This window comes from Oryx dammah, unplaced genomic scaffold (assembly GCF_014754425.2).
Source record: "Oryx dammah isolate SB20612 unplaced genomic scaffold, SCBI_Odam_1.1 HiC_scaffold_18, whole genome shotgun sequence".
NCBI lineage: Eukaryota > Metazoa > Chordata > Mammalia > Artiodactyla > Bovidae > Oryx > Oryx dammah.
In genome coordinates, this window is record NW_024070202.1 from 74,859,734 (window position 1) to 74,873,066 (window position 13,333).

Genomic DNA, 13,333 nt, shown 5'->3' on the forward strand with positions numbered 1-13,333 from the left:
TCCAGTCATCTCGAGTGCGTCAGCGGTAAGCCCGCCTACTCTCCGCAGGCGCGTCTCAGGCTCAAGTGGGCTGAACCGAGTACTGCGGTGGCATTTTCCCCGGGCTAATTAAGGCGGGACTCTCACGAGTCCGGTGGGGACGGGCTCCTGGCGCTTGCCAGGTCCAGCCATGAAGTTTCGGGCCAAGATCGTGGATACCGCCTGTCTAAACCACTTCACGCGTGAGTAGGGGCCGCGTCAACCCTGGGGGCGGGGAGGACTGCAGAGGGCAGGGCGGGAGGCCTGCACGGAGCGGTGCGCGCGGCCTGGCCCCGCGAAGAGGCTGGCGCGCTGCACAGGCTGGCCAGCAGGAGCTTGACGCGGGCGCAGGTGCCGAAGGTTGTTTCTGAACTTTGATTCCTTTCCCTTGGCTTTTCTTAACCCGGCCAGTGGCTTCACGCACAACTTTATCTGGCGCAGGCCGCCCTTCACAGCCAGGCCCCGTGGTCCCCCCGCCCCAGCCGTGCCTGTCCTTGCCTCGACCCCTGCAGCACTCGGCGGCCCCGAGTGGACGTGAGAGGAAAGAAAGCGGCCAGTAGGCGCCAGTTAACCTCCGAGTCTCGGTTTCCTTATTCCAGGTTGTTGGGAGGCCAGCTTGACCCCAGCGGCATTAAAAGCCTCCCGGTAGGTAGGAGTGGAAACGTTGATTTTCCCACTGGGAAGCTCACTGTGCGCAACTGGTAATTCTGCGCTAAATTGGTGTTTTGGATACCTAATATACTTCTCAGTTAATTCTTTACTGGAACCTTTTGCTATAGGCGTTAGTAACATGATAGCCAAGCTTGCCAAAACCTGCACTCTGCGCATCAGCCCGGATAAGTTGAACTTCATCCTCTCTGACAAAGTGGCCAATGGAGGGGTGAGCATGTGGTGTGAGCTGGAACAGGTGAGTGGAGGCTCCTGAGAGGCCCGCAGCCCGCCCCATCTTCCCCAACCCTCGCCGAATTCCAATGGAAAGAACACTTATGTCCCCCTTCCTTTTCCTTCCCTTAGGAGAACTTCTTCAGCGAATTTCAAATGGAAGGTGTCTCCGCAGAAAACAATGAGATTTATTTAGAGCTCACATCGGAAAATTTATCTCGAGCCTTGAAAACTGCCCAGAATGCCAGAGCTTTGAAAGTTAAGCTGACTAATAAACACTTTCCCTGCCTTACAGTTTCTATAGAGCTGGTGAGTAGGAAGCTACCATTTCTGAAACTTCCCAGGAATTAGAAGTAGTTATATAAGCCTTGGCTTTCTACAGGAGAAGCTAATTGGTTTTATTAAAATGAGAGATTGGTACATCACTATTTTTTCATTGGAGTTGGGTCCTCCTCATATTTAAATAGCATTGTGATCTCAAAATCAGCGAGGATGCTGGTCTTCCTATGAAATAACACTTCTGCACCTTTCTTCTCAGATCTGCGTATCCCAGCATGTCCATTTCTTTTAGTGGTATTGTCATCTAGTCTAAAAACCATTTTTGCCTTCGAAGTGTTTGTGGGTCTCTCCCTTATCCCCTCACTTCTGCTGCTAACACCTTTAAATGACATTTAGTTTTCAAGGAATACATTTATCTTCCACCCTACTCCCAGCTGAATTTAATGCACAGGTCTCTTCAGAACACATGTACCCCACAGGGTCTCATTGCTTGCAGAATGAGGTTGACATTTCTCATGTGCTGTCCAAAGCCCTTCAGGTGTGGCTCAACCCACTGTAGAGCCACTTATCTGCCCTGAGTGGGTCCCCAGGTGGGTCCCATTTGTTCCCAACTCCCAGGCTTTGGTGAGGTTGGGTCTTCTACTTGGAGTCTGTGTTCTCACTTGTTGAAGCCTTTTCTTCCTGTAATGCCCAGCACCAATGCTGCCTCCTTCCCTTATCCTGCTAACCTCTCCTTTATCTGTTCTGTGTACTTTATTTTTTCTGTGAGTATTATATTCAGTTTTATGCTCTTTATGGAGGAGGATTTCTCAACTGTATTTTTTAATTGAACTATAGTGGTTTTACAGGGCTTCCCTGGTGGCTCAGAGGTTAAAGCATCTGCCTGCAATGCAGGAGACCTGGGTTCGATCCCTGGGTCAGGAAGATCCCCTGGAGAAGGAAATGGCAACCCACTCCAGTATTCTTGCTTGGAGAATCCCATGGACAGAGGAGCCTGGTGGGCTACAGTCCACGGGGTCACAAAGAGTCGGACACGACTGAGCGACCTCAGTTCACTTCACTTCATAGTGGTTTTACAGTGTTGCATTGTTAATTTATGCCTTACAGCAAAGTGATTGAGTTATACATATGTAAGCATTCTTATTTATTCTTTTCTATTCTGGTTTATCTCAGGATATTGAATATAGTTCCCTGTGCTATGCAGTAGGACCTTGTTGTTTATTCATTCTATATGTAATGGTTTCCATCTGCTAATCTCAAACTCCTAGCATCTTAAGGCTATTTCTGGCAGCCTTCTCCAGTCCTCTCTTTAGGTCTGATCTCTGAAGCTTGAGCATCAGCACACAGCTTCTGCCCACACGGTTGGACGTGTGTCTGAGGTTGGGAGTGTGGGGAAAGTGGCATCACCTGTCTGTGAAGGGCTGTCTTCATTCTGCCTTCTGTAAACTGCTTAACTGCACTCTCCTCCAAGGCTCCACAGCTCACCCTCTGTCCCTGCTGGTCTCCCTGCCTTCCTGTGAGGGGACAGTCAGGGTGTGGGAACCCTTATTCCTTCATACCTCTCTCTCCCTGGGGTGCAGGCCCCATCCTGATTCCTTTCTGGTTCTTTTTTGTTGTTGTTACATGAAGATTTTCTTGTCCTTTCTGAAGCCTGAGGTCTTCTGCCATGTTTCAGTAGATGTTCTGTGAGAAGCATTCCATGTCTAGACATGTTTTTGATGTGTTTGTGGGAGGAGTGAGCTCCACATCCTACTCCTCCACTGTCCTAATCACTCTCTTCCTTAACTTCCTGTTTCTAAGCTCTGTTAATACTTGCTGAATGGACGTTGGTGACTGAATTGAGAACACTTAGGTTTGGTATCAACATTTTTTGTCTTTCAGTTCTTTATTTTTTAAGTATTGATGTGTTTTAATTCTTCTCTTGGCAGTTATCCGTGTCAAGCAGTAGTCGTGTTGTGACACATGACATCCCTGTGAAAGTTATTCCTAGAAAACTGTGGAAGGACTTACAAGAGCCAACGGTCCCAGATGCTGACGTGAGTGATGCCCGGCGTCACCACGTCTTAAATGGTGTGATTTGGATTCTCTGACTTTAAAGTCTTGCTGTAGGTTTTATTTGAAAGTTGTATAGTACCTGAAAAGAGATAATCATATTTAAAAGATAGCCCAGGAACAAAAAATTGGAATGTTTTCATTTAGTCTTTTGCATCAGTCGTCTTAAAGTAGTGTTATATATAAGGCCACACTCTTTACAGTTAGGAGAGAGAAAGGCTTGCCCTGTAATGGCGCTTAAGTAAAACTGAAGTAGCATTTTGGATGACATTTGCATCTATCAGGAGTAATGGCCCTAGGCACCAATTTGGATTTCACAGAACGTGACTTTTTTTTTTCTTTGTCTTGTTAGGAGTATGTCCAAGGTGTGTGTAATAGCCAGAAGGAGAGGCTGCTATAGTTCTCCTGACAGGAATCCCAGAGCCACTGGAAAGAAAGATGATGACAAAGGGTCCTTTGCCTCTTGTTCATAATTTATTGAAGAAGAGACCATGAAATAGCATATGGAATATTTACTTGGCTTTTAGTAGATGTCTCCGCTGGGACTTTTTCCCAACACTGTACCCAGCACTGTTGTAACTCAGTCTGGCCACTGGTACAGAGTCTGGCCCCCAGTGTTTTTTACAGAGTAGGAGCCTGCCCCCAAGTCTGGGTGTGAACCCCTGGAGGATGGCCTCCACTGGTGCTGATTCTTACTCCCCTTGGGTGTGTATGGGGACATCTCAGCAGCAGGGACTCAGACCTGGAACGAGAGAATGGCCACATGGACATGGACGCCGAGGTCACTGAAGGCAGGTGTGAGTTAGTGAAGCTGTAGAATTATTTTTCTTTTTTATATTTTTAAGAAAGAACTTTATTCAGGCAATTTAAAAATAAGATTGCAGAGCTATTAAGAGTATACACATTGCAAACATAGGTAATGAGCACTTGTCAATACTTAACTGTGTTAATATTTTAATAGTACTGATCTTTCTCATTTGCTTTGTAGGTTAGTATTTATTTACCAGTCCTGAAGACTATGAAGAGCGTTGTGGAGAAGATGAAAAACATCAGCAATCACCTTGTAAGTTCTGACTTCTTTGAAAAGGGCTCCCAAGTGTGTAGTTTTGGCTGCGTGTCCTTGGAGCAGCCTTGTCTGGTGGGGACTTGATGCCCTCCGTTCATCATGTGGTGTCTGCATGGGGTGTCCCTCACCTCCCAGCTCTGGGGGCTTGGCTTGTTGTTGATAGCCTATGGTTTTACAGGTGAAACCTGCTCTGGATCTTCTCAACTCTCCTCTCTGATATTTGGCCTAGTCTCTCCTATTTATGATATTTATAGTATATTAACAGTACATTCAATGGTTCTAACTTTCTTTCCATATGTTTTGGACAGCATATTATGTATTTTATCTGATAGTGTACATATTTTTTTATGATCACTGATGCTGGCAGTGAGTGGAATGTCCTGTCTACTTGCCAGATGTCTCTATGAGTCCAAGACAAGAATCCCCCAGGACACATTCCTCTTCCTGGAAGCAGCTCTTAGGCCAGGTAGAGGGGCATGTTTACTTCCCTGTTTACTTTTGTGACGTTTACGCTCAGTGTCAGTGAAACACTGAATGTGACAGTGACAGTGATGGGAAGTTGTGAACAACTGTCCTTCACGCCTGGGGTTCTCCTGAATTCTCAGTCACCCCCGAAACTCATTTGATTATGTCCCTAGGTGTTTTAGACACGACTGTCCACCTGATGAAACTTTTGCTCTTTAGCGTCTGCAGACTGGTTACCTGCCACACGGCTGCCCCCTGCCTGCAGAACTGCTCTGGACCCTTGTCCATCCCCACAGCACTGGTGCTCTCCAAGCCTGTCTCTACCATTTCACGCTTGGCTGTTTCTTTCCCATTGTCCCCTGGAAAGCACTTAGCCCTTCTCACTGTTCATGGAAATTCCAGACTCTCCCACTGCCGTGGATGTAAGGCCCTCCTCTGCCAAGCTGCTCTGATCACTGCTCTGTGATAAGTGATGTGCTATGTGATAAGTGGTCTGCTAACATCTGGGAACCACTCCTGAACTGGCCGCTTCCTGAAAAGGGAAACTGTCTTAACTATTTGCACGACAGCCACTCACTGTGGGGTTGCCACTCAGCAGGCAGATAATAGCTGTTAGCGCACAGACCTGGAATGAAATTTAGCTTCAGGAGATCTTTGGCATTCTCAAAGTTTTCTGGAGCCTAGAAAATGTTTATGGACTGTTTTATTTCTGCAGTTGTGCTCACTTGAGAGTAATTTCCTTTCATGACTTACTCTGTAGATTTCATTTTAATTTACAATGACTTCCCATGAAGCAGTGTGTGCCATGCAGACATGAGTGTTCTTCTGTGCTTGTCCTGATGTTGATCCAGTTGTCAGGCCAGAGGCTTCTTTTGGGGATATCCTGGAACCTTGAGACGCCCAGGAGAGAAAAGGCAGGACAGTTAATTCAAGGATCCGGTTATTTGTTCTTTGTGTCCGGTGGAAATGAGTCATCAAAGTGGCTTAGATTAAATCATTAGAAATTAAAAAAAAAAAAAAATCAGAGGTGTTTTTCTCTTCCCTGGAGTGTTTAAAAACAAGGATTTTGTGCAGTGGCTACTGCACTATGAAATACTAAATGGAAAGTGATCAAGCATATGGAAAATTGGAGTGGCCAGGCATAACAATATTAACTTGAGTAACCAGAATTCTGTGTCTGAAGATGACAGGCGAGAGAATCAAGGAAAATGAGTAGGACTCAACATATTGAAAACATCTCCTCCAGTCAGAGGCCCAGCAGCCCTTGTTGAGGCACCTTCCTTCCTTCCTTTAGTTAGAGATGTGGCCAGTGGTGGTGGGTCGTGCGTGTGACTTGGGTAAGAGCAGAAGAAGCAGGCATTGACTGCCAAGAGTCTCCATCAGGTTTTAAGCATTGGGATCCCCTTCAGACAGAATGCAAGTTCTAGTTCAGGAAGTCTGCAGTGGGGTCTGGGACTGATTTCTGATGAGCACGTGGGGATGCTCTTTCTGTGGTGGTGCTCCACGGTCAGAGCGGTGCTGTGTTACACCTTTCATGTTGTCTCGGCTTCACAGAAGCAGACTTGGGGCAGGAGGCATCATGATATGCTGGCAGAGCTGAGTCTTGAGCCACCCCCGACCCCCACTAAGTGGTGCACCCTGGTGGAAAGTGTTATCCAGCATAACAGTCACAGGGCCTCTGTTACTATTTTATCAGTTGAGATAATTTGTGTTAGATTCCCAGTGCGTTTCATCACTATTCCATGAATAGTCGGTAGTTATCATTAGGGAAACCTCTGAAAGAAGTCAGATCTTATCCACGTCCTTAAGAGCAGAGTATGTTGATGTGAATAATACTATAGATAACATTCACAAAATAAACACGGTGAGCAGTGTTTGGAGGGTCACTGGTGAATTCCTTCAGTAAATTTTGTTTGAGTGCTGCCCTGCACCAGGCACTTGCTTAGAGAGATGGATCTAGCATTTGATTACTCAGATTTTAGGAATTTAAAGAAAGCATAAAAAGGTGTTTAAGTCTGGAGTGAATCTAGGACACTGCAAGCTGCTTTCCTGAATAAATCTTTATAAAACTTGTTTTTCAAAAGCATTGAACGTTTACAGGTAGATACTAAGTGTGTGCTTATTTGAAACATATGGATCTGTGTTATGTGTTAGCCTTACAGAGTCCCTGTACACTGTATATTCACTAGTCCAGAATATGCACAAGGATTGTTTTACATATTTTTTTTAGGCAGGTATTTTTTCTGGGTAACAGAGTGGGCTTAGAAACATCATGTATTTCTGGGAAGTGAAAGGATAAGGTTGACGAATTCTTCCCATTCAGAGGTACGCATACTAGGTGATGAAACAAGGATATTTGGAGGCTGTTTCTTATATAAAGTCAAATCCTTAGTAAGTTGAAAACATCTTTTTTGTTTTGTTGCTCAAATGAGAAATAGAGTTCGCTAGTTTTAAGGAGCAAGAATGAAAAATACTAAGTGGTACTCCTAAGTAAATCTGAGATTTAGTTGTGGCCAAGCCCTGTGGAACAGGGTGTCCTCCACTTACCCTGGGGCTTCTTCCCTCTTGTTGTACCTCTGCAGTGGCTCCCTAGTGAAACGACCACCTTTATCTACAGTGGCTCGGTGGCAATATTGTTGGTTAAACAAAATGTTGACTTGCACACTGCTGCATGGGCTTTCCAAAGACCTGCCAGACTTTAGAGGTGGCCAGATATTGATGTCAAAAGGCGAAATGTAGTGTGCTTTGGGCAAATGGCCAAAATCTTAAGCCATATCATGGTACCTGTTTCTTTCTCTGAACTTCATTTCTATATTTTGTGTAGTTTAGAGACCCTGTTGGTTGGTGCACGGCAGAGCATAAAATGAAAGGGCCCCTCTGATCCTGAGGGAAGTCATGGGCACTGTTGGGGTGGGGAGGGGCCACAGCGATCAGTCACCAAGCCCAGTTGCCCTCTGTCTGAGTGCAGAAAACACAGCAGCTACAGGGTGCCACAGCTTGGTGGAGTCCAGACACCTGATGGCATCTCTGGGTCTTTCTGAATTTGGAAATCTCACTTCCCAATTTCTGAGATTATATAAATGGTTATATTCTCCTAATATTCGGAAGCCTTTCTGGTTATGTTGAGTTGTAATAGATAGTTTGGTCCATTTGTAGAAATAAGGCAGATACCGAGCTTATTGCTTCATGTTTTCTTCTGGTTCTCCTTGCTCTGTTTTACAGGAGTTGCAAAATGTCTGCATTGTCAGAGCTGCTGGCAAGGCCTCCTCAGCCTCACCTGTTTTCAGAGCTTCCTACTGCACTCTGCATGCCGAGGGGCTGCTCTCTGGAGATTTTTTAAGTCCTTATGCTCAGGCCTTGTCTTCTCTCTATTGCTGATGTCATGTGGGATTTGGTGCTGTCTGAAGTGTCCTGAGATTTGTGGGATTACTTTGTCACCTGGTTTGTTGGAAGCTGATGTCCACTTTTTTTTTCCCTTTTGCTTTTCTTAAGACTGTCAAATACTCAATTTGCAGATTATTGAAGCAAACCTAAATGGAGAATTGAACTTGAAAATAGAAACTGAGCTAGTGTGTGTTACAACTCACTTTAAAGATCTTGGAAATCCTCCATTAGGTAAGTTTCCTGGTGGGTTATATTTTGCATGTGATAAATTGTTCAGATGACAAACCATACTGAGGTCTCGAATTGAACTTCTGGTGACTGTGTTTCAGGCTCGAAGGGAACACATAATGGGGCTGGGTCACTTGTTACTGCACTGTGGTGGGAAGGTGAACCTCCTGGACTTGAGAAGCTGGAGTGTGGGCCTGAGGGCTTCCTTGTTCCTCATCTGCAAAACCTACGCTTGGGCTCAACATCGTCCAAGAGCCCTTCTAGCTCTTCACTTGCTGTGCTTTCTACCAAAAACTTCTACCAAGTTTCTCACCTGGGTGGAGACAGAAATATAGATGATACTTTTTATTTTCTGCTTTTTTGTGTGTGTATTAAAAAGTAATTAAAAAAAAATTATTCGAGTAAAATTGACTTACAATGTTGTGTTGGTTTCAGGTTTATGGCACAGTGATCCAGTTATACATATATATGTATCTATTCTTTTTCTGACTCGTTTCCCATATCAGTTATTACAGACTCTTGAGTGTAGTTCCCTGTTTTGTATAATAGGTCCTTATTGTTTATTTTATATATATATATATATATAGTGTTTTATATATATATATATATACACACACACACATACACACATTGATCCTAAACTTCTAGTTTATCCTTCCCCTTCACCTGTCCTCTTCAATAACCATAAGTTTGTTTTCTAAATCTGTGAGTCTGTTTCTGTTTTATAAATAAGCTCATTTGTATCAGTGTTTTAGATTCCACATACAAGGATATCATATGGTATTTGTCTTTCTCTGACTTCGTTTGATGATCTCTAGGTCCATCCATGTTACTACAGATGACATTATTTCATTCTTTTTTATGGCTGAATAACATACCACATCTTTATCCACTCCTCTGTTGTTAGACATTTAGGTTGCTTCCATGTCTTGGCTGTTGTAAACAGTGCTGGAATGGACGTTGGGTTGGTCGAGTAGATTGGCTCAGGGATTAGAGTCGTCTGCTGCAGAGCTCACAGTGGTGGGCAGGCTGTGGGAGGGAGGTCCAACAGGGAATGACGCAGAGGCCTTGGAAAGGTACTCACTCTGTGAAAACCATTTAGTCACCCGTGTGTTCTGAAGTAGGTCTAATAAGACTCCTTCCACTTTTAGAATTAAAATTACTTACTACCAGTTTGTTTATTAGAGACACATTGTAACTTAGCATTGCAAGAGAATTTCACTTTATAGTGGAGGGCATGCCTTGGAGCAAAGTGAAATCCATGTTAATAAAGCTTTGACAGTAGTTATATGAAGTGACTTGTTTTTGTGTTGCTTATTTTGTTTATTTTAGTAAATTACAAAGAGGGTCTTTGATACCTTCCCAGAGTTGAAAGGACATTTTCTTTCCTTTCATTCCACTTTATAATGAGAGGGCTTGATTTAGCTGTATATGGTCTTGTTTGGGGGATGGTTTTTTGGCCCTCCCGCAGGCCATTTGGGATCTTAGTTCCCTGAGTGTCAGTAGTGAAAGCATTGAGTCTTAACCACGGGACTGCCAGGGAATTCCCATAGCACAGTATTTTAACAAGTCAATACTTAGTAAATGCCTGCTTGGTGAGTGATCACATTTATATTATGCAGTGTTTCTGTAGGTTCTCAAGTCAGTGGTCAAGTAAACCATTTATTTACGTAAACAGTCATTGTGCAATCCCTCGCTTCCGTTTCACTGGAAGATAATTTTGTCTTAAAATGTTCCTGTCGTTTTAGCTTCTGAAAATGCTTCTCAGGATAGAAACTCGGAACAAATGGCTGAAGTACACATAGACATTAGGAAGCTCCTACAGTTCCTTGCTGGACAACAAGTAAATCCTACAAAGGCCACTTGCAGTAAGTTTGCATTTTGATTTGTTTTTCATATTTCAAGCACTGTAATCAACTGTAGTCTTACGCATTGTGTACAGTCTCACAAATGCAGAGACACCTCGGTCACTGGTGGACTCCAGTTTCCTGAGTAGTCCCTGGCAGATGGGTCTGGACTGCCTCACCTGGTGTCATACATGAGTCTGCATCCACAGAGAAGCTGCTTATGGGCAGAGGCGTCTGGCCCCATCTTGCTGTGTTACTCTAACCTTATGTGTACAGGGTCTCTGTCTCCATTGAGCTTGGATTTAAGTTTCCATCTCAAAGCATTTCTTTCTTTCCTGTGTCAGCCTGACCTGTTCCATTTGTCCTGTGTCTTGTTATTTGTGCTGCCTACTGACTTTTTAGTGGCCTTTAATGGCGCTTTTGATTCCAGTTCACCTTGTCTTTCTCGTTTTCACATGTTTTTTCACCCTTCAGTCCTTGATTACAGATGAGGAAAGACTCATTTGCTGAGAATTTTTCAAGGTTATGTCTGTTTCCTTGCTTTTGAGATCACAGCAATAGAAAGAAAACTGTGGCCTTGGTTGGAGGTGACACCTCTTTATTTGTGAATTCCCGGTCTGAGCACTCAGCCACCAGTGAACAGAGCTGAGAAGGGTGACCCAGGAATACAGGATACCTGATAATTGTCAGTCAGCTCTGTAGAGAATGAATAGGAGATTCCCGAAGGTTCTCCGGTGAAGGAGGAGAGACCACTGAAGGGAGTGGCATTAGTGCATGAGGACTGCACTGGTGGTGAGGGCACAGAAGGAGGAGCGCAGAAGTGCACGACAGGGAAGCAGTGAGAGCTGCTGAGTCGTGGGGCAGGGGCCAGGGGCTGCCTGCACTGCATCTGAGGAAGTTACAGTGTGGGCGCCCCTAAGGCTGAGAGTGGGGATACACTGCTTCAGCATGGGGTCCTCCCGGGTTAAGACGGTGCTTCTCAAACTGTCTACATGCACAGGGCTCCTTGGGGAGCTGGCCGAGTGCAGATGCCTCTTCAGAGCTCTGGCTTGGGCCATCGAGTCTGGGTGATGCCCCACTGTGGGTCCTTGGAAGCCGCTCCTCCTGTCTGCATAGGGGAAGTGTAGGGAGTGGGGGTTGTGGCCCTAGCTGCCGGTGCAGGGAGGGGGACCAGAAGATTATGACAGCCAGAATCGAGTTTGTTTCTTTCTTACCCCAACCTTTTCTGCCAGTGGTTCTGGCTTTGTGGCAGCATTCTCCAGGCTTGCTCACTTCCCACCTCTGGGTGGGGGTGGGAACGCTTCCCCCAGCATCCTCAGTCTCCGCTGCCACCTGTGTGTCCAGCACCTCTCCTGATGAGTGTCCTTCTGCTGGTCCCTTGTGTCGCTTCCCATCTTGCCATTCTCTCGGGATTGGTGTCAGCAGCCTGCCGTGTGCTCTTTGTCTGCCTTTCTTCTGCCACCTGGCTTGATCTGGCTTCAGCCAGCTTTCCTTGGGTGTGGCGTGCCCACTGCCCCTGTAACTTCTGTCCTCAGTGATACGGCCCTGGCAGCTGGGCTGCTTTCATGCTGTGGCAACACCTCTTCCTCTTGGTTGGCTTCTGTTTTGGGTCTTAGACCCAGTGCCTCATTGCTCATCCTAGGCTGCATGACGGCTGCCCTTGTAAACTGCCTCCTGCTCTCTAGTAAGACCCTATGTGCAATTAAAATAAATAAATTTATATTTTTAAAAAATGAAAAAAAACGCTGTGTGCTTGCCTCTTCTCAGCACATGCTGAGGACTCGCTGGCGAGAAGCTGCTTTTTCCAGGAAGGATGTTGACTTGGGTACATGTGGTTTCTGGGAAGTTTGCCCTGTGGCTTTTGCCCCAGAGACCTTGGCCTCTTCCTTGGTGGAAAATAAGCTGGCCTGTGGCAGGCCCCTTGTTTGGTCTCAGTTGGGATGGTGGAGACTGGTCACCTCGGGAGGACCTGGGTGCTCCAGGAGAGACTTGGGGGAGAAGCTGCTGCAGTGCTTAGGGGTGAGAGTGTATGTGCAGAACGGGTCTCTATAGTAAAGGACTTCCTTTCTCCTTAGATATTGTGAAGAACAAGGTTGTTCACTTTGACCTGCTCCATGAAGATGTTTCCCTGCAGTATTTCATCCCAGCGTTGTCATAGCCCTGCCTTGTGGGCTCGGGAGCTCAGAGACCTTGGTTGGACCCACAGCATTGGAATCCTATTTTTTTTTTACTTTTTTTTCCTTCTGTAATATTTTCAATAGAAATTGAATTAATGAGTAAGTGAAACACAGTTGGATAAACATTTATTCGTTTACTTCTTTGTTCTGTCTGCTTTGTTTTGCTTTGAACATGTTGAAAGAAAAGTTAAAATTTATTTATTCAGACTTTAAACTTTTCTAATTGAAGTCATGAAAATGTTTCTGTAGTTTGAATTGGTGTAGTAATCAAAATTGGCAAAAAAGTAATGTTTACCAAGCCTAGCCCTTTTCCTCAAGGCATTGTTTCCAGCTCAGCATATTGTTGTGGGAACAGACTTGAAGCAGTTAGGTTTCTGTGTACTTGAAGCCCAAGAAGGCGAGGTTGGCCCTCTTGCCACCTCCATCCTGTCGAGGGTCTGGGGGGGTCTGGGTACAGCACGTACGGTCTCATTGTGATGCCCATGAAGATTTTAGTCGGCTCTTCTGTTGCCATCAGGAGGATGCGTGGGCAGGGCCTGGTCAGGTCAGAGCAGCACAGACATTCTGAGGCTTCACAGTGTGGCTTCTGTATTTGGCAGAGTAGGTTCAGCAGTTGGCCCTGGGCCACACAGCTAGTGGCAGGGATAGTATCTGAACACAGGAATTCTGGTTTCCCTTTCTCTCACTTCTGCTACAAGAGCAGAATAAAGAATGATACATTTTAGAGTTAAGTCACCAACCATTTGAGGAATCTGGAAAGAACATCTTAGTTTTAAATCTGATGTGGTAAAGTAGGTTTACATGCAGTTTTTAAAACGTCAGAAAGCCAGATATAATCTCCCTCAGCTTGTATAGTGTTTATTTAAGTAAACTTGAATAGTTTTAAGGAGGTGTGGGTATGGCCAAAGGGGTCTTCCTTGGAGTTGAGAAACAGG

General features: G+C 45.1%; 1 protein-coding gene across 3 annotated transcripts; it reads left to right on the forward strand.

The window, feature by feature from the left end:
- On the forward strand, positions 1-12,539 carry HUS1 (HUS1 checkpoint clamp component). Of its 3 annotated transcripts, none has more exons than XR_005724352.1 (8): positions 1-221; positions 798-925; positions 1,033-1,209; positions 3,108-3,215; positions 4,220-4,294; positions 7,985-8,377; positions 10,123-10,242; positions 12,297-12,539. XR_005724352.1 is itself a non-coding variant. In XM_040259787.1 (8 exons), the coding sequence occupies exons 1-8, from the start codon at positions 170-172 to the stop codon at positions 12,377-12,379; spliced, it is 843 nt and encodes a 280-aa protein (XP_040115721.1). In that variant the 5' UTR covers positions 1-169; the 3' UTR covers positions 12,380-12,539. The 3 variants fall into 3 exon arrangements, 2 of the variants coding, with proteins under 2 accessions (XP_040115721.1, XP_040115722.1); XM_040259787.1 differs by having other exon boundaries at positions 8,278-8,377; XM_040259788.1 differs by lacking the exon at positions 1-221 and adding an exon at positions 536-663 and having other exon boundaries at positions 8,278-8,377.
- The last annotated feature ends 794 nt before the right edge of the window (positions 12,540-13,333 follow it).

Excerpts from the sequence above, each read along its gene's own strand:
- HUS1 (XM_040259787.1), top strand. The coding sequence starts at position 170 with ATGAAGTTTCGGGCCAAGATCGTGGATACCGCCTGTCTAAACCACTTC. Across the intron at positions 222-797 it reads CTGTCTAAACCACTTCACGC|GCGTTAGTAACATGATAGCC; the intron begins GTGAGTAGGGGC and ends CTTTTGCTATAG. Across the intron at positions 926-1,032 it reads TGTGGTGTGAGCTGGAACAG|GAGAACTTCTTCAGCGAATT; the intron begins GTGAGTGGAGGC and ends TCCTTCCCTTAG.